The sequence below is a fragment of the Festucalex cinctus genome, chromosome 21 (genome assembly GCF_051991245.1).
Source record: "Festucalex cinctus isolate MCC-2025b chromosome 21, RoL_Fcin_1.0, whole genome shotgun sequence".
Lineage (NCBI taxonomy): Eukaryota > Metazoa > Chordata > Actinopteri > Syngnathiformes > Syngnathidae > Festucalex > Festucalex cinctus.
This window is the reverse complement of record NC_135431.1, coordinates 7,564,233-7,592,164: the sequence shown is the minus strand read 5'-3', so window position 1 is coordinate 7,592,164 and position 27,932 is coordinate 7,564,233. Positions and strand designations below refer to the sequence as shown.

The 27,932-nt window shown below is 40.9% G+C and overlaps 1 protein-coding gene across 9 annotated transcripts in view; it reads right to left on the bottom strand.

Annotated features, from left to right (window-relative positions):
• Positions 1-27,932, bottom strand: part of LOC144010073 (forkhead box protein N3-like) — a 220,047-nt gene that overhangs the window by 3,606 nt on the left and 188,509 nt on the right. For 6 of the 9 annotated variants that reach the window (XM_077510171.1, XM_077510170.1, XM_077510168.1 and 3 more), the window contains 4 exons: positions 25,332-25,483; positions 18,499-18,557; positions 9,088-9,196; positions 1,362-6,451 (listed from right to left, as the gene is read on the bottom strand). In XM_077510171.1, the coding sequence (XP_077366297.1) occupies positions 5,893-6,451; positions 9,088-9,196; positions 18,499-18,557; positions 25,332-25,483 (879 nt within the window). In that variant the 3' untranslated portion in view covers positions 1,362-5,892. Of the gene's footprint in view, positions 1-1,361; positions 6,452-9,087; positions 9,197-18,498; positions 18,558-25,331; positions 25,484-27,932 lie in introns of those variants that run through there. The other 3 variants (XR_013281139.1, XR_013281140.1, XR_013281138.1) reach the window with 3 other exon arrangements.

Here is a 27,932-nt window from a genome sequence, read left to right as displayed (position 1 = left end):
AATCACTTTAGTATGCAACTATTTTCCCCACACACGACCAGGGAGGTGTGAGCCCGTGTCCTCCGCATTTAATCAAATATGCACTTGTCCTGATCACCGATGGGATCTCTCTCCCATAACGATAAAGCTTTGCAATAAATGAGAAGTGACGAGAATGCAGCTCTCTGCTTCCGTCTCCATGGAAACTTGCCTCGCTGGTCATTGTGGTGGCTATGGATGATATATGCCACAGACATACAACTGCACCCTCACAATCGAATACACAACTCGTTCATATGACAAATTATATCAAGTTATGCATGTTTAAATAATGTTCAAACGAACCACTGGTGCACTTGAGCATCCACACTAGAATGTGTGTAACTTTCCAAGTTGCACGTTTGAAAATTCCCTCGTGACATACAGTATTTCACTCAAAACCGAAAAGACGATATCGGAATCTCATGCCTGGCCCTTAAAGTGAGATGTGATTAAATAGAACGCCGTTTAATGCAAGCCAATTGAGTCAGTCCCACTCTTAGTAACTGATGATGCCCTCTAAAGATCTTGTGAATGCATCCCCCTCCGTCTTGCTTTAGTTGCATAGCAACAGAGAAACTGCAAGCTCCAGTTGTGTTGATGGTGGGAGCGCGCCGCACACACAGAGGGGCTGGATGGAAATTAAACCCATCTCGGCTTCAATTATGAATGGACTTCCAAACGCCACATGGCTCGGGAATGGCGCCCCCCAGATTGATAAGGCGTTGACCAACACTTTGGTAGCCTTTTATTTCTTTGCCTAAAGGGAGAGCTAACTTTGATCTTTAATCATACGTATTGAACAAACATGATTGGAGGACGCAAATGAATAATTAACTGTCAGCTGATAAGACCCTTGTTGATGGGAATGTTTGAGGTTAATGATTTCAGGTCAGCCTTGAATAAAGAATTAGACACTTTTTTTTTTAATGCGTGATTAATAATACTATACTATACTAGGGGATTTCCAGTCGCATCACACCAGACACGCCAACATCAAAATTTAGCAGGAATGATTTTAATAATAATGCATTATATTTATGGAGACTGGGGTCAAGTCGTAATTTACAATTTTTTAAATGTGCAGAATTTCACAAGTTTTGTGAATAATGATGAAACTTGGCTATGTTCTAATGCTAATTGCTGCAAAACCAAAATCAATACAAAGTTTTTTTCCTGATGAAAGAAGACTCTAATCGTTCCCTGTTTTTATAGCAATGGAACAGAATATTCTTTGGACCATGCGAAATCAGTCAACATCCAGTAAAACGGCTGGGAGCAAAAGGGATTGCTTCAGTGACACTTTGCAGGGGGTGAATGAGTTAAAGAACAGGGCAAACTAATCCTCTGCAACTTGGATTTTTTTTTTATTATTGCAACCAACTGGAAGACAATACATCACATAAACATCATTGCAGTTTCTCAGAAAATGGAAAACAAAATAAAACAACATTTATATATATATTTTTTTTGCCACAGTATTGGACAACGTTGATATTTACATGTAGTGATGAAACAGGTCTGAAACTCATTCTTTGGCAATATGATTGCACAATAAGGAGGAGGAAGAGGAGGGAGTTGAACGTTTACTGAAGAACCAACACACCTGGGTGTACTCTGCGTCACGTCTCGCCGATCAATAACAGTTTTGCATTTTTGACATCACTAACCTATGGCTTTCCAATACTCAGCTTTGACAGTCACCAAATGGCAGTACTGCAGAATATCTTGCTCGCGAGAGCAGAACGACAGAAAAAGAAATCGTCAACTTTAAAAAATAAAATCTATATTTTTTTTAAGCATTTTTCAGTTTGCTTGGCAGCTTTGAAAGAAATACTTTTCAGGCAGTGAAGTATACTACTCGGTCAGGATTTCCTGAATGCAAATGAGCTAGATAGAGGAAGTTTTTTTTTTTTTAAGCCACATAACTTGACATGCCTCTTACCAAACCAACATGACATTTGGCAGCACGTGAGTGGGTTGTTTCTGTAAATACAGCAGAGGGCCTGACCTCACACAGATATCGCACAAGAGACAGGTGGCACAAAACAAGACACCGACTGTTTGTCTCCTTTTTAGCCTTTTTTATATCAGCATGGAAACCATACAAAACGGGGGGGGGGGAACAACAGCCAGTGATGCATGCTACAGTTGGCAAGGGGGTTTCACCAGCGTGGATGGGACATGCATACGTTCAGATACTTGGCTCACTGCTCGAGTTGCGCGTTTGTACTGTAGCTTCCAAGCAAAAAAAAATAAAAATAAAAAAATTAAAAAATATATAAAAAAAAAAAAGCTGGTCGAAGCCAAAGCACAAACGGTGGCACAATATCAAAATCGCCTAAGAATTAAAGAACGTCAGCGCGCACTCCTGCTTTGTGAGTTCCTAATTAAGTGTCGTTTCATGCGCAGCTGGTAGAGATAACCTAAACAACCTTGAAAGTGAGCGGAATTAGCTTACCTTTAGCAACTTGTACAGTAGATTAAAAAAAAATGAGCTGCTTAATAATTAACATTTCAATTAAGGATGGGCATAATCAATTCACTACCAATTCAACACTTACTAGTAGGCGCTATGTCCACTACTCGATGCCTGTGTCCAAATTCACAAGGCTGGGTCCTCCGGAGGACGAATTTGTCGGCTTCTTGACGTCACTTCCGGCGCGACTCGCCAACACGCACAGACTTAATAAAAATGGATCGTCAATGTTGCTTGTCGGTAATGCATGACTGACACTCCATTCATAAGTCTGTGCGTGTTGTCGAGTCATGCCGGAAGTGACGTCATGCAGCCGACAAATTCGGCGTTCAGAGGACCCATAATGGCACAACTGCTACTAGCAACATTATTCAGGCTACTCCAATGGTTCTCAGTGTAGCACTCAGGCTCCCTCCAGTGGTAACCAAAAGAATCACTTGCTTAAATGTTCAAACTCAACAAGACAGCGACTTCCAACTTTTTTTTTTTTACGCAAACATTTCAATAAAATTTGTTTGTAATTTGTGTATTTAAGTAAAAAAGTTATTTGTCAATTTTATGCAGTATTTATTTTCAGTTACTTACAATGTTGCACTTTTAAGGACGTCGACTACCACATTTTAAATGAACACTGACCTAATATGCTACTACATTTTTACTTTGGTCATGTTTGTATTTGGAGATATAAAGTCTGAGGAACACTGGTCGTGTAATATTTATATATTTAAAAAAAACAAAAAACAAAAAACAAAAAACAGCTAATGTCACACTTTGGTTTATTTTACTTTTTATTTATTTTGTAAAATGCCCATCCCTAATTTTAGGAGTATGTACAGTTAAGCCTAAAATAATTAATACTTTAGTAAAATTTTGCAAATTTGTATTGGTTGGGTATATTTTTGTCTTGAATTGACAGGAAAAATTGTATGTTTTTTTTTTTATATCCTTGAATTTATTGGATAATTATTTATTTTATTTTTTTTATTTTATTTGTTTTAATTTTCTCAAGGACCCTGGTGTGAACAATTATAACACCAAAAAAATATATACGGTATTAAGATAAACATTGGGTGTGAATACTTTTGAGCTTAACTGTACATCTTTGTGTGCCATTAAATGCTTTCCTATTCATATCTCTCCAAAAAAAGCCTTAGTATGTGGACATATGAGGTTCGTTTTCGGACACAAATGTCCATCAGTTTGGTACATTTACACTGAGCAACGCTGATGGAAACAATACTCACACTCACACAGGAGGTTAAATAAAAATAACAAAACAATACTGTCATGTTAAACAAAGAAACGTTTGTCAACACATGTCCGAGACATGACAACAGAGGTACAGAGGGCAAGCAGGCACAATGTTTAACAATGTGCGCGCGCACACGCACCACAGATGTGTTGTGGAATAACACGAGGGTAAACACTGATCAGCTAAAGTCCTAAACCACTGCATGAGCCGAAGACGAGAAGCCAACGTTGCAGAGTTACGTCCCCACGTTGCTCCCTGAAGGTGTGTCTTTGAAAGCCCGCTCAAGAACCCAAAAAGGATTCGAATAAACGCAGGAGGAAGAAAAGAAAAAAAAATCCAATAAATTCACGGGTATAAGAATTGGCGCAAAACAATTTTTTTTTCTTTCCTCTAGGATCAAGGTTTATATGAAAATAAGTCATGCTTCATGCTAAATACATTGTTTATCTTACATGTTCTTTGAATAAAAAAAGATTTGCTTTTTATCTTATTTACAAGCACCCATGCAATATAACTGAGAAAGTCCTGCAGGTCAAATTGCTTCAATTAAGAAAGGAAAAAAAAATAAAATATTTTCTAACTTTTTACAGAGTCGCCTGCGCGGGACAAATTGCTTATATCTTGATGAGGGGAGAGTGAGGAGGAAACAGACACAAACGTAACCCTTAACACATTTTGTGTATATAGTTCTTGTTACAGGGAAAGTCAACCCCAAAAAATAAAAAATCTTTATATGTTGAATGTGCTTCACTAGTCGAAACCGACATTCTGATTAATATTGCGTTGGTGGAATATGAGTTAAGCAGCAAAATCTACTTTTTTAATTATTATAATTTTTTTTTTTAATTCACTCACAAAACACGCACACAAACAAACGTGGTCTCCCAGGTGGGGAAGGGAATTCACACCAACCGGCACCAAAGGCAAGTGACGGTTCCACTCCACCCAGAGGAAGCAAAATCTACTTGTTTTTACCCATCTCAGGGGGCGGCCATTTTCACAGTTGCTCAGGGCTCAGATAACCGTGACTGGTTGGTAACGACCAATCACGGTTCACCTGATTCTGAAGCCGTGATTGGTTGTTACCTGAGCAACTATGAAGTCATTTTTAGCTGACAGCAAATGTCAAAATGGCCGCATCGAAATGGATAAAAACTGGTGAATATCGTTGCTTAACTCATATTCCACAAATGTAATATGAATCATAATATCGTGCTTAGACTAATGTGGCTGCAAAGAACATACTCTAAAAAAATTTTTGGAGTTGATTTCCCATAGCCACGGGAAGCTACAATGTCTTTTCCAGGTGTCTCGAGACAGGAAGTACTGGGTAAACCTTTACATGATGCAACAACAACAACAAAATGAAGGAGATATTGCCTCACACCCGGCGCACTATCCATGTCTATGGTGAGAAACATGATTTCTTTTTTTTCCAATATTTTAATATATCTATTCTTAAATACTATGAATGCTCTTGAAGAAATAATAAACCATGTTGCTTTTCTATAAGTGGCATAAAATAATATCAAGTGCATGAGTATATATCACATTGGGTTTTACAATTATTTTGACACTTCTCGTCAAGCTTAACTACCGTCGCTTCGGGTGTTTGTTTGTTTTTTTAATCTTTTTTTTTTTTTTGTGTCAGCTACATGAAGCAACCTGGTCACTTCTCTTTGGCACAGTCTCACATTTGTGCTCGTGGATGTCAGGAGAGTGATGCTAGTGAGGGGCTACCCCTCCCCTCGCCCGAGTCTGATAGGCTCCGCCTCCTTTTGCTGGCATCACTGCAAGATTGCTACAGGTTACAAACAAACACGTATGCAAGACAAACAGCCATCTTCCGTCCGCGATTCGCTTTTGCCCACTTGTCCAAATGAACGCTTTACTATGGCTTTCATCCCCTTTGAAACAAGAAAAAGAAAACAACAAAAGACACATGAGAAGTACCCATTAGTGTTGCTGAACATGTAGGAAAACATAGATTTTTGATATTGCCACAAATAAGTAGGATTCACCTAATGCCCTGCAGATAGATAGAGGGAGATGAGACGTGTCCGTAGAGACTAAAACGTGTTACCTGTTGATCTATTTGTGTCTTGTACAGTGTCGGCGTGCTAACGTGGTCACGTGATGACGTTTAGTTTCTCAGGGCCTCTTTCTGCTCCTTCTGGCCCTTGGCGGTGCGGTTTGTGATGTTGTTGAGGCAGGCTCGGACCCCGGCCAGGTGGAGCAGCGAGCCGGCCGCCTCCTTCATCTCCTCGTCGTCGCTCTCGGGCGGCTTCTCCACCGCGCGCCGCTTTTTCAGCGGCAGCGTGTCGCTAATGCCCCTGGCTCGGTTTTTGGTCCACGTGAAGCTGCTTCCCGCCAGAGTCCCGGGCCCCGCCCCCAAGCTCCGTCTCTGTCCGCGCAGGGGCGGCTGGGAAAGGTAGGCGGCGGCGGCGGCGGCGGCCGTCGTGACGTGGGAATCCAGCGGGATCTCCCGGGGCTCGGGTTTGACGTCGGACTGGATTTCCACGGCGATGATGTCGTCGTCGTTTGTCGGGGACGAGGGGGCGGTGGCCTGGGGGGAGCCCACCCTGCTTGGGGATTTGGCCGTGCTGTAGTTGTGGTCTTCCTGAAGGTCCTCGCCGCAGGGGGGAGGAGAGTAACAGGAAGGGCTGTCCTGGCCTCGTTTCAGGTACTCTCCTATGGATGATCTGTGGGGGGACCAAATATTGTTAGGTCATACCGTGAACACCCGAGTATGACTGGTAATCGCTAGCGATGTAACGATACCGTCAATATCGTGATATCGTGATATTAAAACTGCCACAATATCGTCGTCGTCATGTTCACGATGTCTAAATGCCACACATCTGTTAAAAAAAAAGTCAGGTTAATTTTCATTTGTGCAGGTTGTAGCGCCCTCTGGTGGCTAGTTTTTTAGTGCAGTTTAATTTTCATTCGGGATGTTTTGAGCATTCTATGTGTAAAATACACTAATTTTCAGATGAAGGGTAACGTAATATGCTTGTGAAGTGAGTCAATATGTGGAGGAACTCAATGTGTGCTTGCATTAGTGAGTAAGTCCCTCAATATAAAGTGTTATTAAAGATTGGAGGTAGTTTATATGTATTGCTGTTAGGGGTGTTAAAAAAAATCGATTCGGCAATATATCGCGATACTACATCGCGCGATTCTCGAATCGATTCAATAGGCGGCTGAATCGATTTTTTTTTTTTTTTTTTTTTTTTTTTTTTTTTTTTTTTTAAGAGCTCAGAATTGTTCATTCGGTAGTCTTACCGATTCAACGTCTTATCATCATTGCCTTTTTTTTTTTTTTTTTTGTGTGTGTGTGAATCGATTTTTAAACTTCCATTTTTAATGGAAAAATATTCAACAAAACGTCTGACTTCGGGTTAGGATTCACACCTTGAGCATGGAAGAATGTTATATGAACGGAACATTAAGCCTCAATATTTTATTTTAATGCTGTTCAAACATGAAACAGATTACAACCTCTATAAGACTGAAATTTCAGATAAATAAATAATACATTTTCATATAAATCTTACACTCTACAAGCTTACTGATTAGTATTTTCTAAATTTGAATGAAAAAAAATCGTAACAATCGACTTATAAATTCGTATCGGGATTAATCGGTATCGAATCGAATCGTGATACGAATCGAATCGTCAGGTACGAGGCAATTCACACCCCTAATTGCTGTTATGTACAAAAGCACAATATTGTGCTTTTTTTTCGATTACCTCATTTTATTTTATTTTTGTACAATATTGTGACCTTTTTTAAATATCGCCAACATCCCCACAATATCGTGCTAATTATCGTATCGTGAGCTTCATCGCATGATAATATCGTATCATGATATTTGGATATGGTTACATCCCTAGTAATCGCGAAATCATCAATCAGGGTCCTTAGTTGTTAATGTCGAATCGTACCTGTTGTTTTTGTGCTCAGGCCAAAAAAACAAGTCATATCACGCAATTTATTTTCTATCCTGTATTGTGCATGTCCTTCTTTGGGTTGCAGGAAAGAGTTAGAATATTTATATATTACAGTATATGACAAACATGCACTCCTTCAATGATCAAATCTTCACTGCATACCTTTAGTGTATGTTTAATTCATTATACAGTGCAAGCCATCATCCTCTTTTGCTCTTATGATGGATATTCATGTCCAGGCATGCTCTGAATGTTTTTGACTCCCAACTTTTTTTTTTCCCTCCCTCTCCCACTAATAAATGTGTGTGAATGTGGGGCATTTATATAATCACTTGGGTAGAATGTTGGCAAGTGTTTTGACCACGGTCAGGATGAGTAAACTATTTGTGACGCATGTTGAGTTTGTGTCAGGAGCTCTCCATTCTGCAACCACAACATGAGGTGGAATACTCGATCCACTTTTTTTTTTTTAAATAGAGAACCTCAGGTGAAACCTCTAATGTTGAACACAATTTGTTTTGTAACACAGGCCGACTTTTATTCAACATATTTTCCCATTTAAAAAAAAAACAAAAAAGTGAGATTCTAGGTTTGAATCTTAGCTTTAAACTTAAACCAAAGGCGTTTTCAGAGTGATAGTCACCTGGTGGCATTTTGCTGTTGTGAATAATTGTCTGCCTGTCGGGACTGGTGGCAGCATAAGATCACATTAGCAGTTTTACGCTTTTCCCTTATGGCAATAGTTGTACTGTAAATTCACTGTGGGTTTTGTGATAAATACATATTTTGGCTTTCACACGCTTTTGGAGTCATATTACACAAATAGACAAAGAAAAATCTTGTGGCGTTAATCCTTAATTTCACAAGATTTTCTGACCCGTCACGTGAGATATTTTTTATTCCTCTCACTTTTTTCCACAAGCTTCGATAATAACGGTATCATCATATCGTGAGATCATCGTTATCGTAAGCCTTGTAGCGCATATCGTATCCAGTCCAATTTCAACATATTTATCTCATTATGTCGTTCGGTATCATTTGAAATTATTCCACATGCTTAAATGATCTTTTCTTTAATCCAGCCTTTCAGCCTTCACGTGCAATTTCTCATGAAATTGCAAATGTCTAGTTTTGTGTACAGTATAATTGAAACCCATTTTTCCCAGAAAATTCTGGTTGAACTTCATTCGACTTCGGGGTTCCCCTGATATCTCCACTGCGTTATCTATGTAAAAGTAACATTTTTGATGCAGTGCTTTTATTGGATATGTTCTAACTAAGTGCCAAATTTCCAAGTCAAAATGGAAGCACATTTGCACAAGAAGACCCTGACTGGCACTAAATATATGGTTGACAGCGGCACGAGAAAAACGGACTCACCTTATGGCCGAGGTTCTGCTCCCGACTGGGCTTACAGGAACAGGTCTTATCACAGGGAAGAGTGCCTGGCTCCTGACACGGGCGCCATTTTGAATCACACCACGAGGAACTGGAAGACAAGAGAAGAAGACGCATTCTGAAGACTCTGAATTGTCCTTAATTGAGAATGTTTGTGGTTGTTGTGGAAGGATGGAAAATGGATAGCAGCGGAAAAAGACAGCGGTACGTTCTCAGAAACACGATTAGATGGCGATAAGAGCTCGCAGCAGCTCAATGAGACTCGGCCGACCATCTGAGGAGGCCAACAGGGCCTCTATTGATGAGCAAGGCAAGGTTAAATTGAGCGGGAAAGCGTCATAAATGAGTTAAGGGCGCTGTGAATCATTCAATTACCAACGACCGCTGGGCTGTGCTAAATCGAGCCTGGACCACGCGTACAGGATGTTGGAACTCAAGATGAGCAATTTTTAATTCAGTTAAGTGATGTGTTTATTCTGCTTATGTCGCTTCTGTTATTTGGGTGAAAAAAAAGTGAAGTTTAACAGTAAAAGTTTCTGATGGAAACATTTCTCCACATAGCTTTTTGTTGTGTGCTGAAGGTTGGATACCAGAATGCAGACACAAATAAGATTTTATTTTTTTCTCATCGAGAGGCAGAAACCCAGAGACGAAATTTGATGCCCCTCCCCGTCAGACTTACTCAAAAGCACAGAAGGCTGTTAAAGTCCATAATTACTTTTGGGGTGTATATTTTTTGGGGGGGAAAAATATGAATACGATTTATCATGGTCTGATTTGCAAATACTACTTGTTTATGTCTGGTAATTAGTGAAGGATGGTGCACACTGAAGTGACTGTTAAATGAATATACCGGGAATTAATTCCATTTAGTTTTGATATGTAGAACAAAGTGAGGCTTGTGAAAAGTTCCCACTTAAATGAAAGCCGCTCTGCAAATAGTAATTCAGCTAAGTAATGTTTTCATCAAATAAACGCCAAAGGCATATGACAAAGCCCACCTGGAAAGTTTCATCTGATCAAAGAGTGGGAGAATAGATCACTTGTCAACAAACTACTGTATTGGGACCATCATGGCAGCCAAATATAGAAAGGTTGTGAAAGTGGAAACTTGCTGCAAAAGGGACAAACGTTCAGCTGGCGGCAGCCCGACACCGCGGACCACCTTACAGCCGGGATGATGGAATGGCTTTGGAACAAATCCCCGACTGTCCTCGGGTGACCCACAAATGCTTGGACTCCCAAACCTTTTGGAAATCTGTGTTGAAAGCTCAAGATCCTGCTTGACTGTCACTGCTGATCCAATGTGATGTGTTCTACACAAGATTTATAGCCCTCACCCACTTAACATGGCATAGCACTGTATAAAAGAAAGCGGCACGGCCACAATGTGGACTCGTTTCAAGGTCACCACTTGAGGTCATGTGAAAAGCCAACACATACAACTTGTACGGTCATGCACGGTGTGAATATAACACAAAATAGATTGTTGGAAACACCAAACTGGCGACCGCAACTTGCCCGAAGTCAGCTGGGATAGCCTAAAGCTTACCTGAGATTCTTTTCAGGATACATGATATCAACAATGGATGATTTCTTTGAGCTTTTGTGGCGAGGTAACACGGATGCCAGGGGCGGAGCTACGTGGTGGCCACCCCCACTTCTAAGTGTAAAAGATTTTGATTTCGATTGCATTTTTTTGTTGCTATTTTTCTTACTTCTAAGTCGGACCAGTCAAAAAAAAAATTTAAGTTTCACTTCCTGGTTACAGTCCAGTTGCATTGGGAGCAAGTGAGGGAGTGAGCAGCCATATCCAGCAGGTGGAGCTAAACCAACATGGATCGAGTACAGCAACAGCCTTGTACTCACAATTTTGCAGTTAGTGAATGAATCATTAATAATAAATTATTCCAAACTATGCTTTTTGTCAAGGTTACCGCATGCTCCTAATTCGAAAAGCAAACATGAAGTCAAAACAACGAGAATGTCAAATCAACCTGGATGACTGAGAATTGATTAACAGTCGCATCTCACTTTCCTGAGATTGCTGGTTGTAAATCAATGATGTCCCAGTTGAGATGATCCTGCCAATTTCCAACCTACTGTCGAGAGCCACTTCCGCAAACACACGCATATGTGAAATACTGTCCATGCACATATTTGGTGGAAAAGGAGAAAATCCGAGCCTTCCAGGACTCAAAGCTGGTGGCTCGCCACAACACTTTTCCTTACACAGCTGTCATCTTCTTCTCACTCCGTTCCCATTTCAAAAAAACGACCTGCTGTTTGCGCTGTCTGCTGCCCAGGCTTGTTGAAAGCTGCTACAAACACACTAAGCCACCACATCAATACAGCTTTGTTACCTCCACCAAGGGGGTTAACGGCATGTTTTCATGGGTTTGTTTGTTGGTTTGTGTGCAACTTCCAGTGCACAGTTTTTGATCTATTAGCCTTCTAACAAAAAAAACAAAAAAATGATAGTGGTGTATTATTCTAGCAACATGGTGAGGAAGTGTTAAAAGCATGTATCATGCTAATCACCGTCAAATCTTATCAAATCATGTTGTGAGTTCTTGAGAATGTGTTGGACATGCAGTGGAATATCATATTTTACACACTAGTTCGCTCATGATTTACTTTGGTCACTGAAATTTTGTACCAAATGGTCTGTACTACGGGTACACCGATCGATCGGCCGTAGTGCTGTCACTATTGAATATTTTTAGAATTGATTAATGTATTGATTATTCAATCAATTAATCGACTAATCAGATTCATTTTATTACGCAAACATTTTTAACCCGATTACTGTTTAGTAACCAGTGATTGGTGTTTATTTTGTGCTTCGTATTCGTATAGTGATTAAAAAAAAAAAAAAAAAAAGGGTGTACAATGTTCAGTCATTGTTTTCCAAATTAAAAACAAATGTTTGCAAATGTCTTATTTTGATTAAACACAGAATATAATCAGCCTTCTTTCATGAAGGACCACCAAAATCAGTGAGCAATTACTGTTGATATGCTAGATATGAAATCATAGGATTTGGACCATTTAAAAAATAATAATAAAATGGCTCCAAATAATTACACAATTATTAAAATAGTTGCTGATTAATTTGATAATGTATTACTTGTCGATGAATCAATTAATTTTGACAGCTCTAATCAGCCGAGATTTCCTTAATTTTGGGAGATCTATGATTAGCCGATCCATTCAAATAAAACCAATTTTTTTTCTATAATCTTGTTTAATCAGTGGTTTGAAACAACCTGTTGCTATTGTTTCACAGGTATTTTTCAGTGTTTTACAAGAAAACAAAATGGGCACAGTGAAAGTATGGATTGTTTTCTTGAATTCATCAAAAGCCTTTCGATGTTCTATTGTGCTTATTTATTGACTGTGACAGTTCAATACACCACCATGGGGCCAAAGAAAGTTCCAAGAATGATAAAGAAAACGAGAAAATCCATAACAATTGAGAAAATTCATAGCATAATTTGAAAATGGCGGATTCCTCCTTCTAATGTCTCCTCCACCTTCTCAAATCTACGTCAACTTCATACGCCATCAGGAGTCTTCAGTAAAGGTAAAAGTGATCTTTAATGTGTACTTTGTCCATTTTATTAGTCATTTATATTGATTTCACAATGTTTTCTATATGTAAAATTATTTATTATATTATGTGTGTCTACTTCCCATGGGAAATTGACTTTTTGAACTTATTAATCATGAAAACCACTCTACCTTGATTGAAAAAAATTTGTAATTGAATGAATTAATATTGCCCAGATGAATTTCCTTAAACGAGGACTGCATGAATGCAGTTAAATTTCCTACAGATGATGTCACGTAGACTTCTTTAGACAGCATACCAAAGCAGGATGAAGTCAAGTAGTGCCCTCCATTGAATCAATTCATCAATTCGCATACACATTCTAAGAAACTATATTCATTTTACCTTCTTCAAACTATATCACAGCCATTCACGGATTGATTTTAAGAGAAAAAAATATATATCTACGCTTCATGAGTGCTCCCTTCCCTCTTTTTCAGCCTCATACTGCTCATGATCAGTTTTATGGGGAGAAATTTCATTCAGTCCAGGAACCATGGTCTCATTAAAACACACTCAGCATCCCAAAGTGCCCACCAACAAAATGTCCCCACGACATTTATTTGGGTCCGAATCATATTGCAAATATGACATAAATGCGGAATACGTTTGAGGTATGTCACTGTTAGCTGTTCACTTTCCGTCTTTGCCTGCAGTAATCTTATTGAGTCCAGTTAGTGTGGCTCTGCCCCTGATATCTCCGCTCTGCTCTCCATAACCTTATAAGTAAGTCCCTGCACAGTCTCTTTTTTTAATCTTGATCACTCACTGCATGCTTGTGTATGTGGTCAGTGCATTAGGTCTCCCTGGGTTGACATGAGCCCCCCCCCGACTCCTCTCGCCTCCCGAAGCTCCCCACCTCGAGCTCCAGCCAGGCTTTAGGTCACCATAGCAACGGCTCCCCTTCCACATGCCACAGAGTGGTAGATCATGCATCAGCAGAGAAAGTGACAGAAGAGAAGGAGAACGCCGGCGATGAGAGGGGAAAAAGGGGCTGGATAGGAAATACCAGGCTGTGTTTGACCTGGACTCTCCGAGCTCAGCGGACCACCGCTGTTTGTCCTTGACACGCACACAGACACACGAGCTCGGAGCTCGAGTCCAAGTTGTGTGGAAAATTTTCCGTGTGCGTAACGTTATCTGCAGCTCCTTGCTTTGTCTCTTCATTCCTCTTCATCGATCCGTCTTTCTATGTATGGCGATGACTCATATCTCCAACTGAGCATGTATGCCGGCTCTGCAGCAATCGATCGAGAACGGGATGTATGCTGAGGAGCCATGGTGACAAACTATGCACAAACAAGTATGTAGGTGTCCGTTATGGGAATTACAAGCTAGCGCAAGGGTTGAGGTGAGGTCTTATCGAGAACCGGCTATTGAATATTAACGATTCCACCGTGTCTGCTCCGTAGCATTTTTGGTCACATGGGCCAATCTTATTTCTCGTGACATCATGTGGTTAGCGCAGCCAATTGGGTGCGGATATAACGCGAAAGTGGTTTAGGACAGGTCGGTGGATGATGCCGTCAACATCTGAGCAGTACCAGGATGCTACAGTAGGATCCTGTTTGTGGATTTGAGCTCTCCGTTCTGTCCTCTGAGCTCCTCCAGATCAGCATTTCTGCTGCTGAGTGCCAGTGGACTAACCCAGTGGTTCTTAACCTGGGTTCGATCAAACCCCAGGGTTCAGTGAGTCAGTCTCAGGGGTTTGGCCAACTCAAATGATTTTGTGATGATACGCCATCACTGACTGCAGGTACGTCGTGTGATTTTCTTATCATTGTAATCCCTTCATATGAACTACGTTGAGCAAAAACTAGAAAGCGGTCGGACGAATATGTGCAGAACGTCTGGTGTTCCACACGGCTCAATTCTGGGGCATTTTTATTTTTCAATACAGGTTTTGGTGCATGCGAATAGGAAACTGGTACTTCCGATAAGGTTAAGAACATGGTCAACAACAAATTTCCCTTCTTCGCTGCTCTCATTACTCCATCTAGCAATCCTGATGTAAGAAAAAAAAAAAGTATGCTCATAGTGTTTTCAGTGAAATAAATATTTAAAGTAAGTGTTTACCCATACAACTTGCTACACCCAGTAGTCTGCCAGTATTAGGGGAAATAACAGGAAGTTGTAATTATTAGAAGCAACAAAAGATGGCTGCCCTCACATACATCCGCGGCCCAACATCAAATCCATTCTCAAAAAGGCCCAGCAGAGGGTGTACTTCCTGTGGCTACTGAGGAAGCACGACCTGCCACAGGAGCACACATTTTCAACTTTACATCAAAATTTTATGGGGTTTTCCTAGGACAATGCCTGACCCCTCTACAAAATTATGGTGGAGGTAAAATGTTTTTGTTTTGTTTTCTGTACAGAAAATACTCTACTGTCTTCCTACATCAGGTCAGCTCCTCTGCCTTTCTGTCTGCACATCTTTGCACGTCTCCCGTCTCCCAGTCTGTTTTCCAGGGAAAGTGAAGCCCTGAAACCAGCCGCCCCCTCCTTTGCTTTCATGTGCCGTGTACACACGCAGACTCCTCCAGCCTCCTGTTAAATGAGTTCCACATGGCCCCGCAGGCAGCCGTCTCCACGCAGCCGGCAGAGGAGTGCAGCAGACAGGCAAAAGTACACACAAACACGCGCTCGCCGCGCTCAGTCGCACAGTCAAACGGGTTCAAAGGTCACTCCCGACAGACCTTGACAACACAACTGTTTAAAAGTGGCCCCTCTTCCCTGTCTAGCTGCTGGTTTGGCTGGTGTGTGTGTGTGTTTAAGTGTGTGCAGCATGTGCAGGTCTGAGGGGAGGCTGCATACTTATGTCTGCCTAACTGACTGAATAGCTGGTGGGCTCAAAATGCTGGCAGTTAAACTAAACAGCTAACTGGCTTGTCTACTTGAAAATCCAGCTGAGTGTCTAAGTGGTTGGCTGACTGGCATGTGCTGTGGCTTAGAGGGGGCAAGACAAAGTAAAAGCAACATTCAATCACTGCGACCCAGTAAGTCTCTTGAACACGCCCACATACACGGCTCATATTAAGCTGAAATGCTAATCAACAGAATTGCCTCATGTGGCTGGATAAATCTGCCGACTCAGCATGCCGTGTACCGTTCTAATGTGGTTGGACAGGAGTAATTTAATTTGTAGATTAGTTCCAGGTTTTATCTGGGTTTTACCCTAAAAATGTCAAAAAATTGCACTTAAGGAGGGCACACAAGGGCAGCATGGTGGAGGAGTAGTGCCTATATGTGCCCCGCGTTAGGCTAGCATACAGTCTATCCCTAGATGGATGTCTGCTTTTCAGTTTGTCGTCTCCAATTCAAATTCCTTTCTATTATGTTCCTGTTCTCATTCTCATCTGCATCGAATCCCTGTTTTCATCATACGGGAACGAGAACTACTTCCTGCTTCAGTGTCGAAGAATCATGGGAAATGTAGTCATACGAGCCTAATGCTGAGGTTGCCCGTTAGTCCCAAGGCCAGCTGAATTATTCTGGCGGCATATTTATTAGGGGTGTTAAAAAAAATCGATTCGGCGATATATCGCGATACTACATCGCGCGATTCTCGAATCGATTCAATAATCGGCAGAATCGATTTTTTTTTTTTTTTTTTTAGGATTCACACCTTGAGCATGGAAGAATGTTATATGAACGGAACATTAAGCCATAATATTTTATTTTAATGCTGTTCAAACATGAAACAGATTACAACCTCTATAAGACTGAAATTTCAGATAAATAAATAATACATTTTCATATAAATCTTACACTCTACAAGCTTACTGATTAGTATTTTCTAAATTTGAATGAAAAAAATCGCAACAATCGACTTATAAATTCGTATCGGGATTAATCGGTATCGAATCGAATCGTGACCTGTGAATCGTGATACGAATCGAATCGTCAGGTACTAGGCAATTCACACCCCTAATATTTATGATGTTATAATATGGGACTGGACCTGCGCGAGGTGAACTGAACAACACAGCTAGCTTCCATTTGCTGCCCGGACCGAGCAAAAAGTCTGGATCATGTTGAGCGCATTGCATTGTTTACAGCTGTTAAACTGTAAATCAAGATAGAATTAAGCATTAGCCACTAGTAAGAACTTCTGCACGAAACAAACTCTGTGTTGTTGAATTGAGCAAAAGCATGCAAGACACACAAAGCTAACCGATATAAGCTAGCATAATAGCGCTAAAGCAATCAAATAAACATGCAGTACAATTACAATAAACTATTTAACATACCACGCTTCACAAAAATAATGTACCTCATAACCCGGAACATGTTATGTATTAAAATATTTTAAAATAGATCCGTTGCTTGATATTGCACCTAATAAAAGGGTGAGACCAATGGGCTAAAAAATACAGTACAGTATACCTGGAGGAGAAATCTCAGAGTCAGTAGGATGCACGATAAGGCAGCACCCAAAAACTGTTGCCAGGAAGTCGAATAAGCTGGTAATGAGATATTAGACTTGTAAAACCAGGTCTAACTAGTGGCACAGGTGGTGCAACGTGATTTTGGTTAATTTAATTGACACATAGGCAGACAGATTTGGCGCTCCACGTACGTGTAGTGGATGTCACCATATTTTAGTCAAAAACATGACAAGCGAAAATCTGTGAGTCACTGAATAAATTAATTCATTAAACAAACAATATCATTTTAAAAATATTTCAATAGCAAGGGAGGAACCCAACGAATCAATTTGCTTCCACAATGTCCAGCATGTGTGAGCTTCCACCACTCTGATTTGAAAAGGATTGATGGGATCGCCGCCTTGATTGGCCAAAACAAATGCCGCCTTATCCCACCTCGAACTGTGCAAAATTAAGACTGTACTTTACAGAACAAAAATAGGGCCCTGGTACTTAAACCTGAAGTCCTTACTAAATGAGATACTGTATTGCCACCATTTCAATAAAATGTGATTATTAGTTAACGTTCTAGTGTCTAGATGTGACTAATGATGGACATGAGAGATTAAAATCATAAAGAATCAACATTCATTACAAGGTTAAACGTGTTATAGACCTCAAGCTCCACCTTGTCACATGCAGCCTTCACAATCGTCACCCCTGCCTGAGTCCAGGCTGCTCCGAGACATCCCTCTCAGACCATGCGTCCAGAGGGAGTCCAGGTTTTCAGACGCTCTCCAACCTTGGCTCCTTGACCATTACTACTCCATTATCAGCGGCGAAGGAGGGCACGCCGCAGACGCCGAATGTATCCATTTCCCTCTCCATTTAGGACTCGGCGGCCCGGCGAGCTCCTGGAGTGCTCCCTGATTGGGATTGAATGTCCATTTAAACTGCCTAGCAGACACCAGGGATGGGTGGGAAGGGAGGGAAGACGGGAATAATGGGAAATACAGGGAAAAGGAGGTTCATAACGACAAAAGCGTGGGACGGGGAGAATGTGTGCTGAATGAGGAAAAGGAGACGAGGGGATTGCTCCCTTACCTCTGATAAGATTCTCACTCCACCCCCTCTCAATTGATGTGTCTCTACTGCTTAGTTATTTTATTTTTTTTAAACTTTCAAACAAATACGCCACTGTAGGGAAGCATTCCTTCGCTGGCATTCAGCCAAGTGTCAGAACTCAGTACTTGGTATTCTCAAGGCACACTTTAAAAAAAAAAGAAAAAAAAAAAGATGGCTTTGGAATTGAGATGATTGCACAGTCGGCACCCTTCGGGTACAAGTCGGGTCGTGACGGACGGAAGGCAAGAAAGGAGGATAACAAAAAGACACATGAGATCATCATACCTTGTAGGAGGACTCCGCCGTTCTTCCTGAAGAGGGGACTCCCTGACCACAATGGAGGACTGCGTCCACGGGGAGGGAGGGAGAGAAAAAAAAAAAAAAGTGGTCAACCGTTTGATCACATCAAGCAGCCTAACAGGCTTCATTGTGAGCAAGATAGCAAGGCAGGAATTTGAACCCATAAGCCCGCGCTTCTGATTATAGTGATTAGATTCCCGGGTGTCCCACTGTTGCCATTATTCCCTGTGATTACCTCAGAGAATTACAGCCTCGCCGCCATAAGTCCATGGGAGTAATTTCTCATGACAACCCCCCGCCGCCTGCCACGGGTCCGCACACATCCGACAGAAAAAAAAAAAAAAAAAAGTCATCAACGAATTCGCAGTTAACACGTGCTTGTGTCACAAAGGCATGTTTAAGATAAATATGCCGACGTAATGACACATTTAAACGCGCCTTGGTGATGCACACGCATACACAGGAGGAGCGCACAAAGCCGGAGACTCGGTTTAGGTGATCATTGCACCACTAATGAGGGAGGTAATGATGGCATTTCTCACATAGATGGAGACGTCTTCCCTAACACACGCACACATGCAAGAACACAATACTGGCTGTCCTGTAGGTGGATTGGAAGTGGAGGAAAGGTGGAGGGGATGAAGAAGGAGAGCAAGAAGGTTGAGCATCGGCATGGGCGAATACCGACACATATATCGTATCGGACCGATATCCGGCCTTATTGCAAGGTATCGGTACTCACGACGGCAGCTGTTTCACGATCAGTAAATAGAAACTAGAACTGGATCACCAATGTGTAACCCATGCGTCACCTCTCTATTGGGGCGTTGTGATTTTCTAGGAGTGTTAAAATGCAAACAATGGAAGCGGTTTATAGGAATAAAGTGTTGCATATTGGTATTTATTTTTTTCTTAATTATTGTGAGAAACCATGAAACAGAATTACTGTTTTCACATAAGTTTATTAGTAATAGTAGAGTTGTTACTAACAAATGTTTTTAGAATTGATTACCCTGTCGATTAGACCATCAATTACTCCCCAGGGCAGACATTTTTATGTGGACAAATTTTTTTTTTAGTTGACTTAGCCGAGTTAACGGTTTTCCCCCTTCAGCCATAATAATAACATATAAAAATAACAATAATAATAACAACAATAATTATAACAATAATAATAATAATAATAATAAGGCAATTTAAGCTATTTTTTTAGATTCCAGAAGTTTGTATCAAACTGGTTAACCCTTTGCGCTAATCAATAGCCAAGAAATAGATCTCAGCTTCAAAAAAGTTGGTGACGGATGAATTAGAAATTAGAACAATAGAATAATTGCCATTCATTTCATGCAACTTTAAGCAAACTGCTACAGTGGAATAAACAGGTTTTTCTTTAAAATTATGCCATTTATTTATTTATTTATTTATTTATTTTTTACATATTAAAAAGTACAAATGATATCGGTACTTGGAGTTGAGTGCTCATACTGGTATCGTTCTAAAAAAAAAGTAGAGTTGAACATCCCTAGAGTGGTCTCCGCTCTTTCTTCTCCTCCACTTTTACGCTCTCCGCACATTCAACGCGCCTGATAACATGGACCTTTCTCCGTAAACAAACAAACAAACAAACAAACAAGGCAAACAAACAGGCGGGCTTAGACAAAGAACACCTGGAGATGCTGCGAACTCAGAAAAAGCAGCCCACTCGTTTCCACTCATCACGAGAGTCTCCTTTGTAATGTGAGGCCTGTTTTATGTTGCGCTAAGCTGCTGAATGAGAGGATTTGGACGTCTGCACTTGTGATGTGGCTCTCACCTCGCCAGATGCAGAGGAAAGATGGACCGGAGGCTGGCGCGAGCACGTGTACGCACACACTGCACAAAACGCAAAAGCTGCACATTTCAGCCCTGAGCCACCTGCTGTTGCCATGGAGAGTTGCCACATTGCGTTGCCACGGCGATAACATATTTTTCCTGCGCTAACAGCCTGTCTGTTTTCCCTAGCACCCCACCCCCCGCCAATCTCACCCCTTCTCTCTCTCTCTCCTCTTTTTTTCTATCTCTCTTCCCATCCCTACGTTGTCTCTCACTTGCTCAACAAATGGCCTTGCAGTGCGACAGCACCTGCCTCACATGTGTTGCCATGGTGGCGTTCCCGTTGCCGAGGCGACGCGCTGTGCATTTAATGTAGCGGGCGAGGGGCTAAACTTGTGGCAGACGCTCATTCCTCAACACCCCGCACCCCCGTTTGTTTCCTCCAAGGGAAGGGAGGAGAGAAAGAAAGGAAGGGAGACGGAAAGAGAGCAAGCTCCTCTACATCCCCCTTGAGACATCCATCCTCCGCTCCTCCTCCTCCTCTTCCTCTCATCCAGATGCTGATGGGGTGTGAAGGAATGCACCACGGAGCTGACCTCCTACCCAGCAGACTGCGCCCCCCCCCCCCCCCCCCCGCTCCGTTTTGCAAGCACACAAACACACCCATTTAGTCATGAATACATTCATGCACAAAGAAATTGGTGGACTTATTAGGGCCGGTGAGGTGCGAGCGACGTTAAGACTAGAGAACAAAGCGTCGTCATCCCCACGTCGCAGTCAAACGCTTTTTCCTCATCCTTCTCTTCTGCTCCGAGTTGCGTTGAACTGCTTGAGACAGTCCTTGACCTTACCACAATGGAGCCGCCGTGAAAGCATTCACGATCATTACACTTCATAACATAATGGTCTTGAGAATGAGAGCTCTTGAGAGGGAGATATTGTGTTGTGGTGAGCGGGCCTACTGAGCTCCGTGTGTAAGGAAACCGATTTGAACCGTTTCATTAGCAGTGATGATTTTATTCATTAAACAAAACAACAAACAACAGAGTGTCAAAATTGCTGAAATCGAAATCCTGGAAAAACTCACTAGCGGCTCCTCGCTATCTCAGGATACGAATTAACTCCAGGTACTTTATTGTTTCATGCCGCCAAATGATGTGTTCTGATTGCTATGATTAATATTAATTGCCTTTTCCAGTCAACCCTATTTTCTCCTTGAAGTCACTTGGTGGCTATAATGATAAAACAGATCATATTCCCTTTACGCTATTCATACCGAGTGAAGTGACTAAAAGTATTAAAAGCCCAGGAAGCATTTTAAAGAGTATCAAGAACCTGTGATAAAACTGTTTTATGGATACTTCTTTTTTTTTTTTATCCAATGTGGAATGTGGACTATTTAATGCTCAATATTATGTCTAATGTCTCATGAACTAATTTTTGCTGTCTTTGGAATCTTTGAGGGAACAGGGGCAGAGTTATTGCACATTAACTGTCTAGCAGCACAATTTCAAAACGTAAAATACTCTATTAATTTATTCTGTTTTAATAATGCAACAAAGTGTATATATCATCATATGGGAAATCGCGATCTGAGTTGTTGTTGTTGTTGACTTGTTTAGCGCTGGTGAACTGTCAACCCAGATAGCATTTAGCATTAGCTAAAGGAATATCGCAACTACCAGTTACCAGACTGACTAGTGTTAAATTTGTCATAAATAGTTCCCAGTTTTTAATTTTGAAAATGTGGTAACCCTAAGTGAGGTTAGAAATTCTTCTCAATCAATCAATTGATTTTTATGCCCCTTTCTTTTGATTAATACCTCCCTACTAAGGGTGTGAATTGCCTCGTACCTGACGATTCGATTCGTATCACGATTCACAGGTCACGATTCGATTCGATACCGATTAATCCCGATACGAATTTATAAGTCGATTGTTGCGATTTTTTTTCATTCAAATTTAGAAAATACTAATCAGTAAGCTTGTAGAGTGTAAGATTTATATGAAAATGTATTATTTATTGATCTGAAATTTCAGTCTTATAGAGGTTGTAATCTGTTTCATGTTTGAACAGCATTAAAATAAAATATTAAGGCTTAATGTTCCGTTCATATAACATTCTTCCATGCTCAAGGTGTGAATCCTATAAAAAAAAAAAAAAAAAAAAAAAAAAAAAAAAAAAAAAAAAAAAACGATTTTCCCTGTTATTGAATCGATTCGAGAATCGTGCGATGTAGTATCGCGATATATCGCCGAATCGATTTTTTTTTTAACACCCCTACTCCCTACCAAACCATTCATCATTCATTTTCCTCAGTGTCTACATAATCAATCTGAACAGATCTGCTAAAAATGTTTACTTATTTAAAGGCATCACCAAAAAGCCAACAAGTTTGGGTAAAGCTATTTCAAAATGTTTGTGGGGGGGTTTTTGTACACTGTTGAAGAATATTCTGGTAGTGAGTCAAAAAGTGTTGCTTTTTCCCCGAGCCAGAAACACATAATGAGCAGCAATGGAAGTTAGCAAAAGGCTAACGTAAAGTGGGTCAGCATTGGCATTAAAAGTTTTGTTTAGCTCTTAGGTGTTTGATGGTGGTACTTAAAGGCAACTAATCACTGCTGCACTCTGCCAGCATGTTATCATGTAACTTTGAAGAAGAAAAAAATAATAACAACAACAACCCTACATATCAAAATTGACAGATGTCTGGTTCACAGAAGTCCTTTTTCCTTTCTTGGCATTCACTTTGAGAATGAATGAATGAAAACAAAATATGTATCAATTAACTTATCAAATCAATCATCACGCTTTACACTCAGTAATTTTATAATCAATTATTCATACATCCATTAAATTAGCAATTTGTGCCAATTAACAGTTAAATTAAAATCCAAAGTCATCTGTAACGATTTGTCGCAGCTGTACAACAGAATTTTTTGTAGAAACGCTTTAAATTGCTTGCGCATCAATAATTAAATGAGACTTGAAGCTAATGAAAACATGGTATTGTAACTTAAACCAATATGAGTCCAAAAATTAATCAAGTTGAATCTAATCCAATTTCAAAATCAGAATCTGTCAAAGTGATTTAATTTAAGAGTTGTTGACATTAGATCTTTTGAACTGAAAGTGAAAATACAACAAGGCTTGCTCTTTGTAGTTAAACGCCGAAAAACGCCGCTTCATTCACAGTACTACAGACAAAAATACACAAACACGTGACGTCAGCTTAGCCGCTGCAGTTTCTCTCTAACCTCAAAATGAACTGTCCTCACTTTACCGTCTCACTTCCCACCGTGGGTCACCATGCAAATGACTGCGGCCCCCGAACCCCCAACTCCCCCAACTCCAACATCTCCTTGCTCCCTCAGCTCTCCCCCATGTTCCCAACCTGGCCTCCAATTTGTTCCACTTCCCCATACCTCATTGTTCAAAATGACACTTTTACATTTTATGGCGAACCAATTATTCTGTCTTACACAGTCCGCTAGCTCTGCAAGCCAACCTGCCCGGATCAACTCGGCAGCGGGGTGGCACAGCGGCGGGATTTTATTCCGAGAGGGAAAGTGGACAAAGGGGAAAAAGGCGACTAATAGTGCCGCTCGCTGACATATCCACAGGGATGCGAAGAAGAGCCAGGGACTGAGAAGTTGAAGTGGCTGGAGGGAGGTTGAAGCGGTTGAGGAAATTAAAGTGCTTGAACTAAAACAGGTGGATGTGTGTTCTATGAGAGGAATAGAGCGAAAATGAATGAAGACAAAGGAGAAATTAATTGAATGATAAAGTGAAGGAGGAACGGAGAGAAATAAAAGGACAGCCTGAGTGTATATAATGTATGCCTGGGGAAAAAAGGAAGGGTATGTCGGATATTAAAAGAAGCAGGAAAAGTGTGTTTGGTGGCAAAAGAGGAATGGACAGAGCATGAGGATGAATTAAGAGATCAGGGGGAAAAAAAAAAGTGTTGGAAAGCTTGCTGAAAGGAGAGGGAGGGAAACACGATTGAGCCTAAAGGGAAGGAGATAGTGGGGAGACAGCGAGGGTGGTGGGGGGGGAGGCGGTTGAATCCGCGAATGTGGAAAAAAGGCAAGCGCTGCTTTTACCTGTGATGTGCCTGAGGATGTGGGAGATAGGATGGAGGGGCGGGAGTGTTGTTGCATGAAAACAGCGTGCAAACAGATTTAAGAAGGATGGGGCAGGATTGCTATTCAATGCCTGAGGAAGTACTAGATGAAGAATGAAAAGGACTGAGATGAAGAAAAGGGGATGGCTAATATTCAAGATAAGCAAAGTTGATCGATGGCTGATCTAACAATTTCACTCTATAAATTATATTAATGAGTTTCGTTAATTGATTAGTTAACCATTTAAACGCCGAAGAACTGAGCTGTGGAACTCCAGCGTGAGCAACATAATTTTTAAAAATAAATAGTTATCCTTCAGAAACCCTTGCATTGTGCATGAAGTTATATAAAGAAAATATATGCGATGGATAAAGGCGAGCCAATTTCATCTGCTATTTAAGTCTTAAGCATGTCTTGAAAAGGTGAATGAAAACTTAAACAAGAAATATCATGGCTGCCTACCGTTTTCTACAGTAAATAAATTTTCCCAAAATGTCAAAATTACTCAAATGTTAATCTTTCATATATCTTTGTTTTAATTTCAAAGAAAAACAAAAGGAACAGAGAGATTCCAGGGTCACCAGCATCTCCTATAAAGATAACTGGAAAAATAAATAAATAAAATAAAATAAATAGTTCCTTGAAGTCGTCAGATTTTTAAAAAGCGCTGATACCAAACATTTTTAACCTTAATAACCTTACATTTCTAACTCCAACCCTTCATTCCTTTAGATGCTCACTGAGCCTGAGACTGATGAGAAATTAAGTCTTGTGCGAATTTTTGAGAATTATTTTTAAAATCAAATCTTTGCTTGAATGCCGAGTCACATTTTTGAGCTCCCCCAGCATTTTCAACACGTCACTCTGATCGTTGCCTTTACCTGTGGTGAAATGTCGGAGAGAGAGTAGGCGGCGAAGTGGAAGGGGTGGCCAGGCCTGTTGAGTAGGGATGGTACGGTGTTTTCTTCAGTGCTTGGATCAGGTTGTGTCTATATTCCGGGTCTATTGACCATAGGGATCCTTTTCCTATGCTCTGGAAGAAAAAAAAAAAGAGGGGATAAAGAGAGACATATAAGTGGAAGTAATATCTAGGCACAGAACAAACACAGAAAACTGGCCTGAGCCAACATCTCCAAAGTCCTAAAATGAATTCAATCATCATTACTGACCGAACAAATGAGTTTAGTCAGACATCCATGTCATGACATAATGTTGCGCTGTTGACAGTACAACCTCGCTCAATATTTTCCTACCTACATCTCCTTTTTGAAGTGTTTTCTGATTAAAACATTTTTCCGCTTCAAAGACGGCAACAGCGTGTATTTTTAGATCAAAAGCGCCCTGCCTCTGTCCTAATGAATCTGTCGCTCCCAATCGGAGTGAAACCAGCCTATAGATTATAGGGAGTGGGGATCTCAAACAGGTCGCATGAAAATACTTGGGCTGTCTCGAGCTCTCTCAGCTCCCACCGCGCTTTCATCTGCCTTGTCATCCGAATGTGGCAAAATCTCAGGTTTGTATACGGCAGAGACCGATGATGGCAGCGAGAAGGGGAAGAGAGTGCGGGCGAATAAATTTGAAATGAAAGGCGCCTTGCCTTATGTTCAGCTCACTTTGTAGTGCTCTGTGATATGATATAGATACAGGCTATGGGGTGGGGAGATGTCATTGAATCAGACTTCAATTTATTTATTTATTTTTTTACAACTACTAGAAGGAATCTATTAAGAGGAAAATGTCAGGCATGCTGAGAGCTGTGAGTGCAAACTAATTGGAAAAACATATTCCAAAACGGTGGTGAAGTTTGAACAAAAGTTACTTATTCAGCCCCTTTTAATTCTCTTCTCTAGTGCTATGCAGGCATGTTGATAGTTTCAGCTACATTTCTATAGAGATCTTTTTCCATCCTCTACATTTTACCGAGGGTTAATCTCACAAATGTTTTGATTTCTATTGATTATTCCATCAATTATGTAACGATTATCGGCCGGTTGTAACTTTTTGCAACCTCAGTTCCAAAGGAATTGAGCTCCTGTGGCCTGAACATGCCACTGTGGGGGGTGGGGAGCACAAGAACATCCCCCACAAACAGACAAATGCTCTGATTGACACGCGCACGCGCACACACACACAAATCAGGACAGTAAAAGCCTTCTTAGAAACTTGACTTTCTTATTTTGCAACAGAACAATGAATTATGAAATGTTATGTTTGCCATTTGTGAAATGTTGACTCCATGAAATGTCATGAAAATGTTCCATTGCAGTGGCAGATTCTCCACTAAACTTTCATGTGTATGCACGTTTTAACAGTGTAAGCTAGGTAACATTTCATTTGAGGTATTCAATTGTATGTGTTGCATTGGTTGAATTCTGACCTTAGAATCTTAACACACATGGGATCCAGATTCAATCTGATTAGTCAACCAAAACCTTCTCTAAGCTGGTAACTTTCCACTGTGGTCTCACCGGCCCCCCTGGTGTGGAGGCCGCCGCCTTCCCAATTTAAAAGCACGCTCCCTGCGTGCTGCTCGCTCTCTTCCGCCTCTTCTCCGCTGCTCTTTGGCTCCCGCTTCTTCGCTGCTCCTTGGCTCCTTCCTGGTCTCCATCGGCGCGGCTGCCAGACAAAGGGCTAGCCCAGCTAGCTTAACCTCCAGCACACGGCAACGCACAGAAGCCATCGCGTGTAGCGACAGGCGCAGCGAAACACGCTGCTTTTGGTCCCTGCACAAGGCTCAAACGGATGGTGCCTTTCCAGGCACACTAGGCCTCAAACCAAAAAGGGCCCGTCCCAGCCAGCAGGTTGACCCCGTGACGCTCAGTTGGCCAGCCGGACGACCTGTCTCTCCCTCTCCTGAACTGAACCTTCTTCATCCCTTCTTCAAACGAGCTTGGCGAGTCTCCATCCAGGGTCCTGCTTCTCAGACCAACCCCATCTGTAAGTGCAACTTTGCAGGCCTTTGCCCTAGTACAAATTGGTGCAAACTAGGTTGATTGTGGGTCCCATGTTGGTTTGATTTAAGAAGTCTATCACCTTGGTTAAGACCGTTTCTCTTTTCTTCTTTTCTTCTCCTTTGATTATTTTTTTTATTATTTTAGTTCTCGTTTCATTTCCTATCATAGTAGTTAGTTTTGCTTCTTGAAATTCTAAGTAGATTATCCCACCTAGGTTAGAGAATAAACGTGCACAAAACTCAACCCCTGGTTTACTGTGTGTGTGTTTCATCAATTTATAGTGACCTCTAAGCTGAACAAAGAACTCACAAAATTGTAGTAAGGGCACAACCTTCATTTTAATGACTGATTCAACGAGGTTCTCATCTGTTATCCTGATAAAATTATCAAAAAGAGATGTGGTGCTCCGCAGGCAAGCTCAACTTAATTTAAATATTAAGTTTGAGTCTCCTTCAATTAATGAGCCAATTGATTATTAATTTAATAATTAACAATTATTGATTTAATAATTAATTGGACCGATTTCCC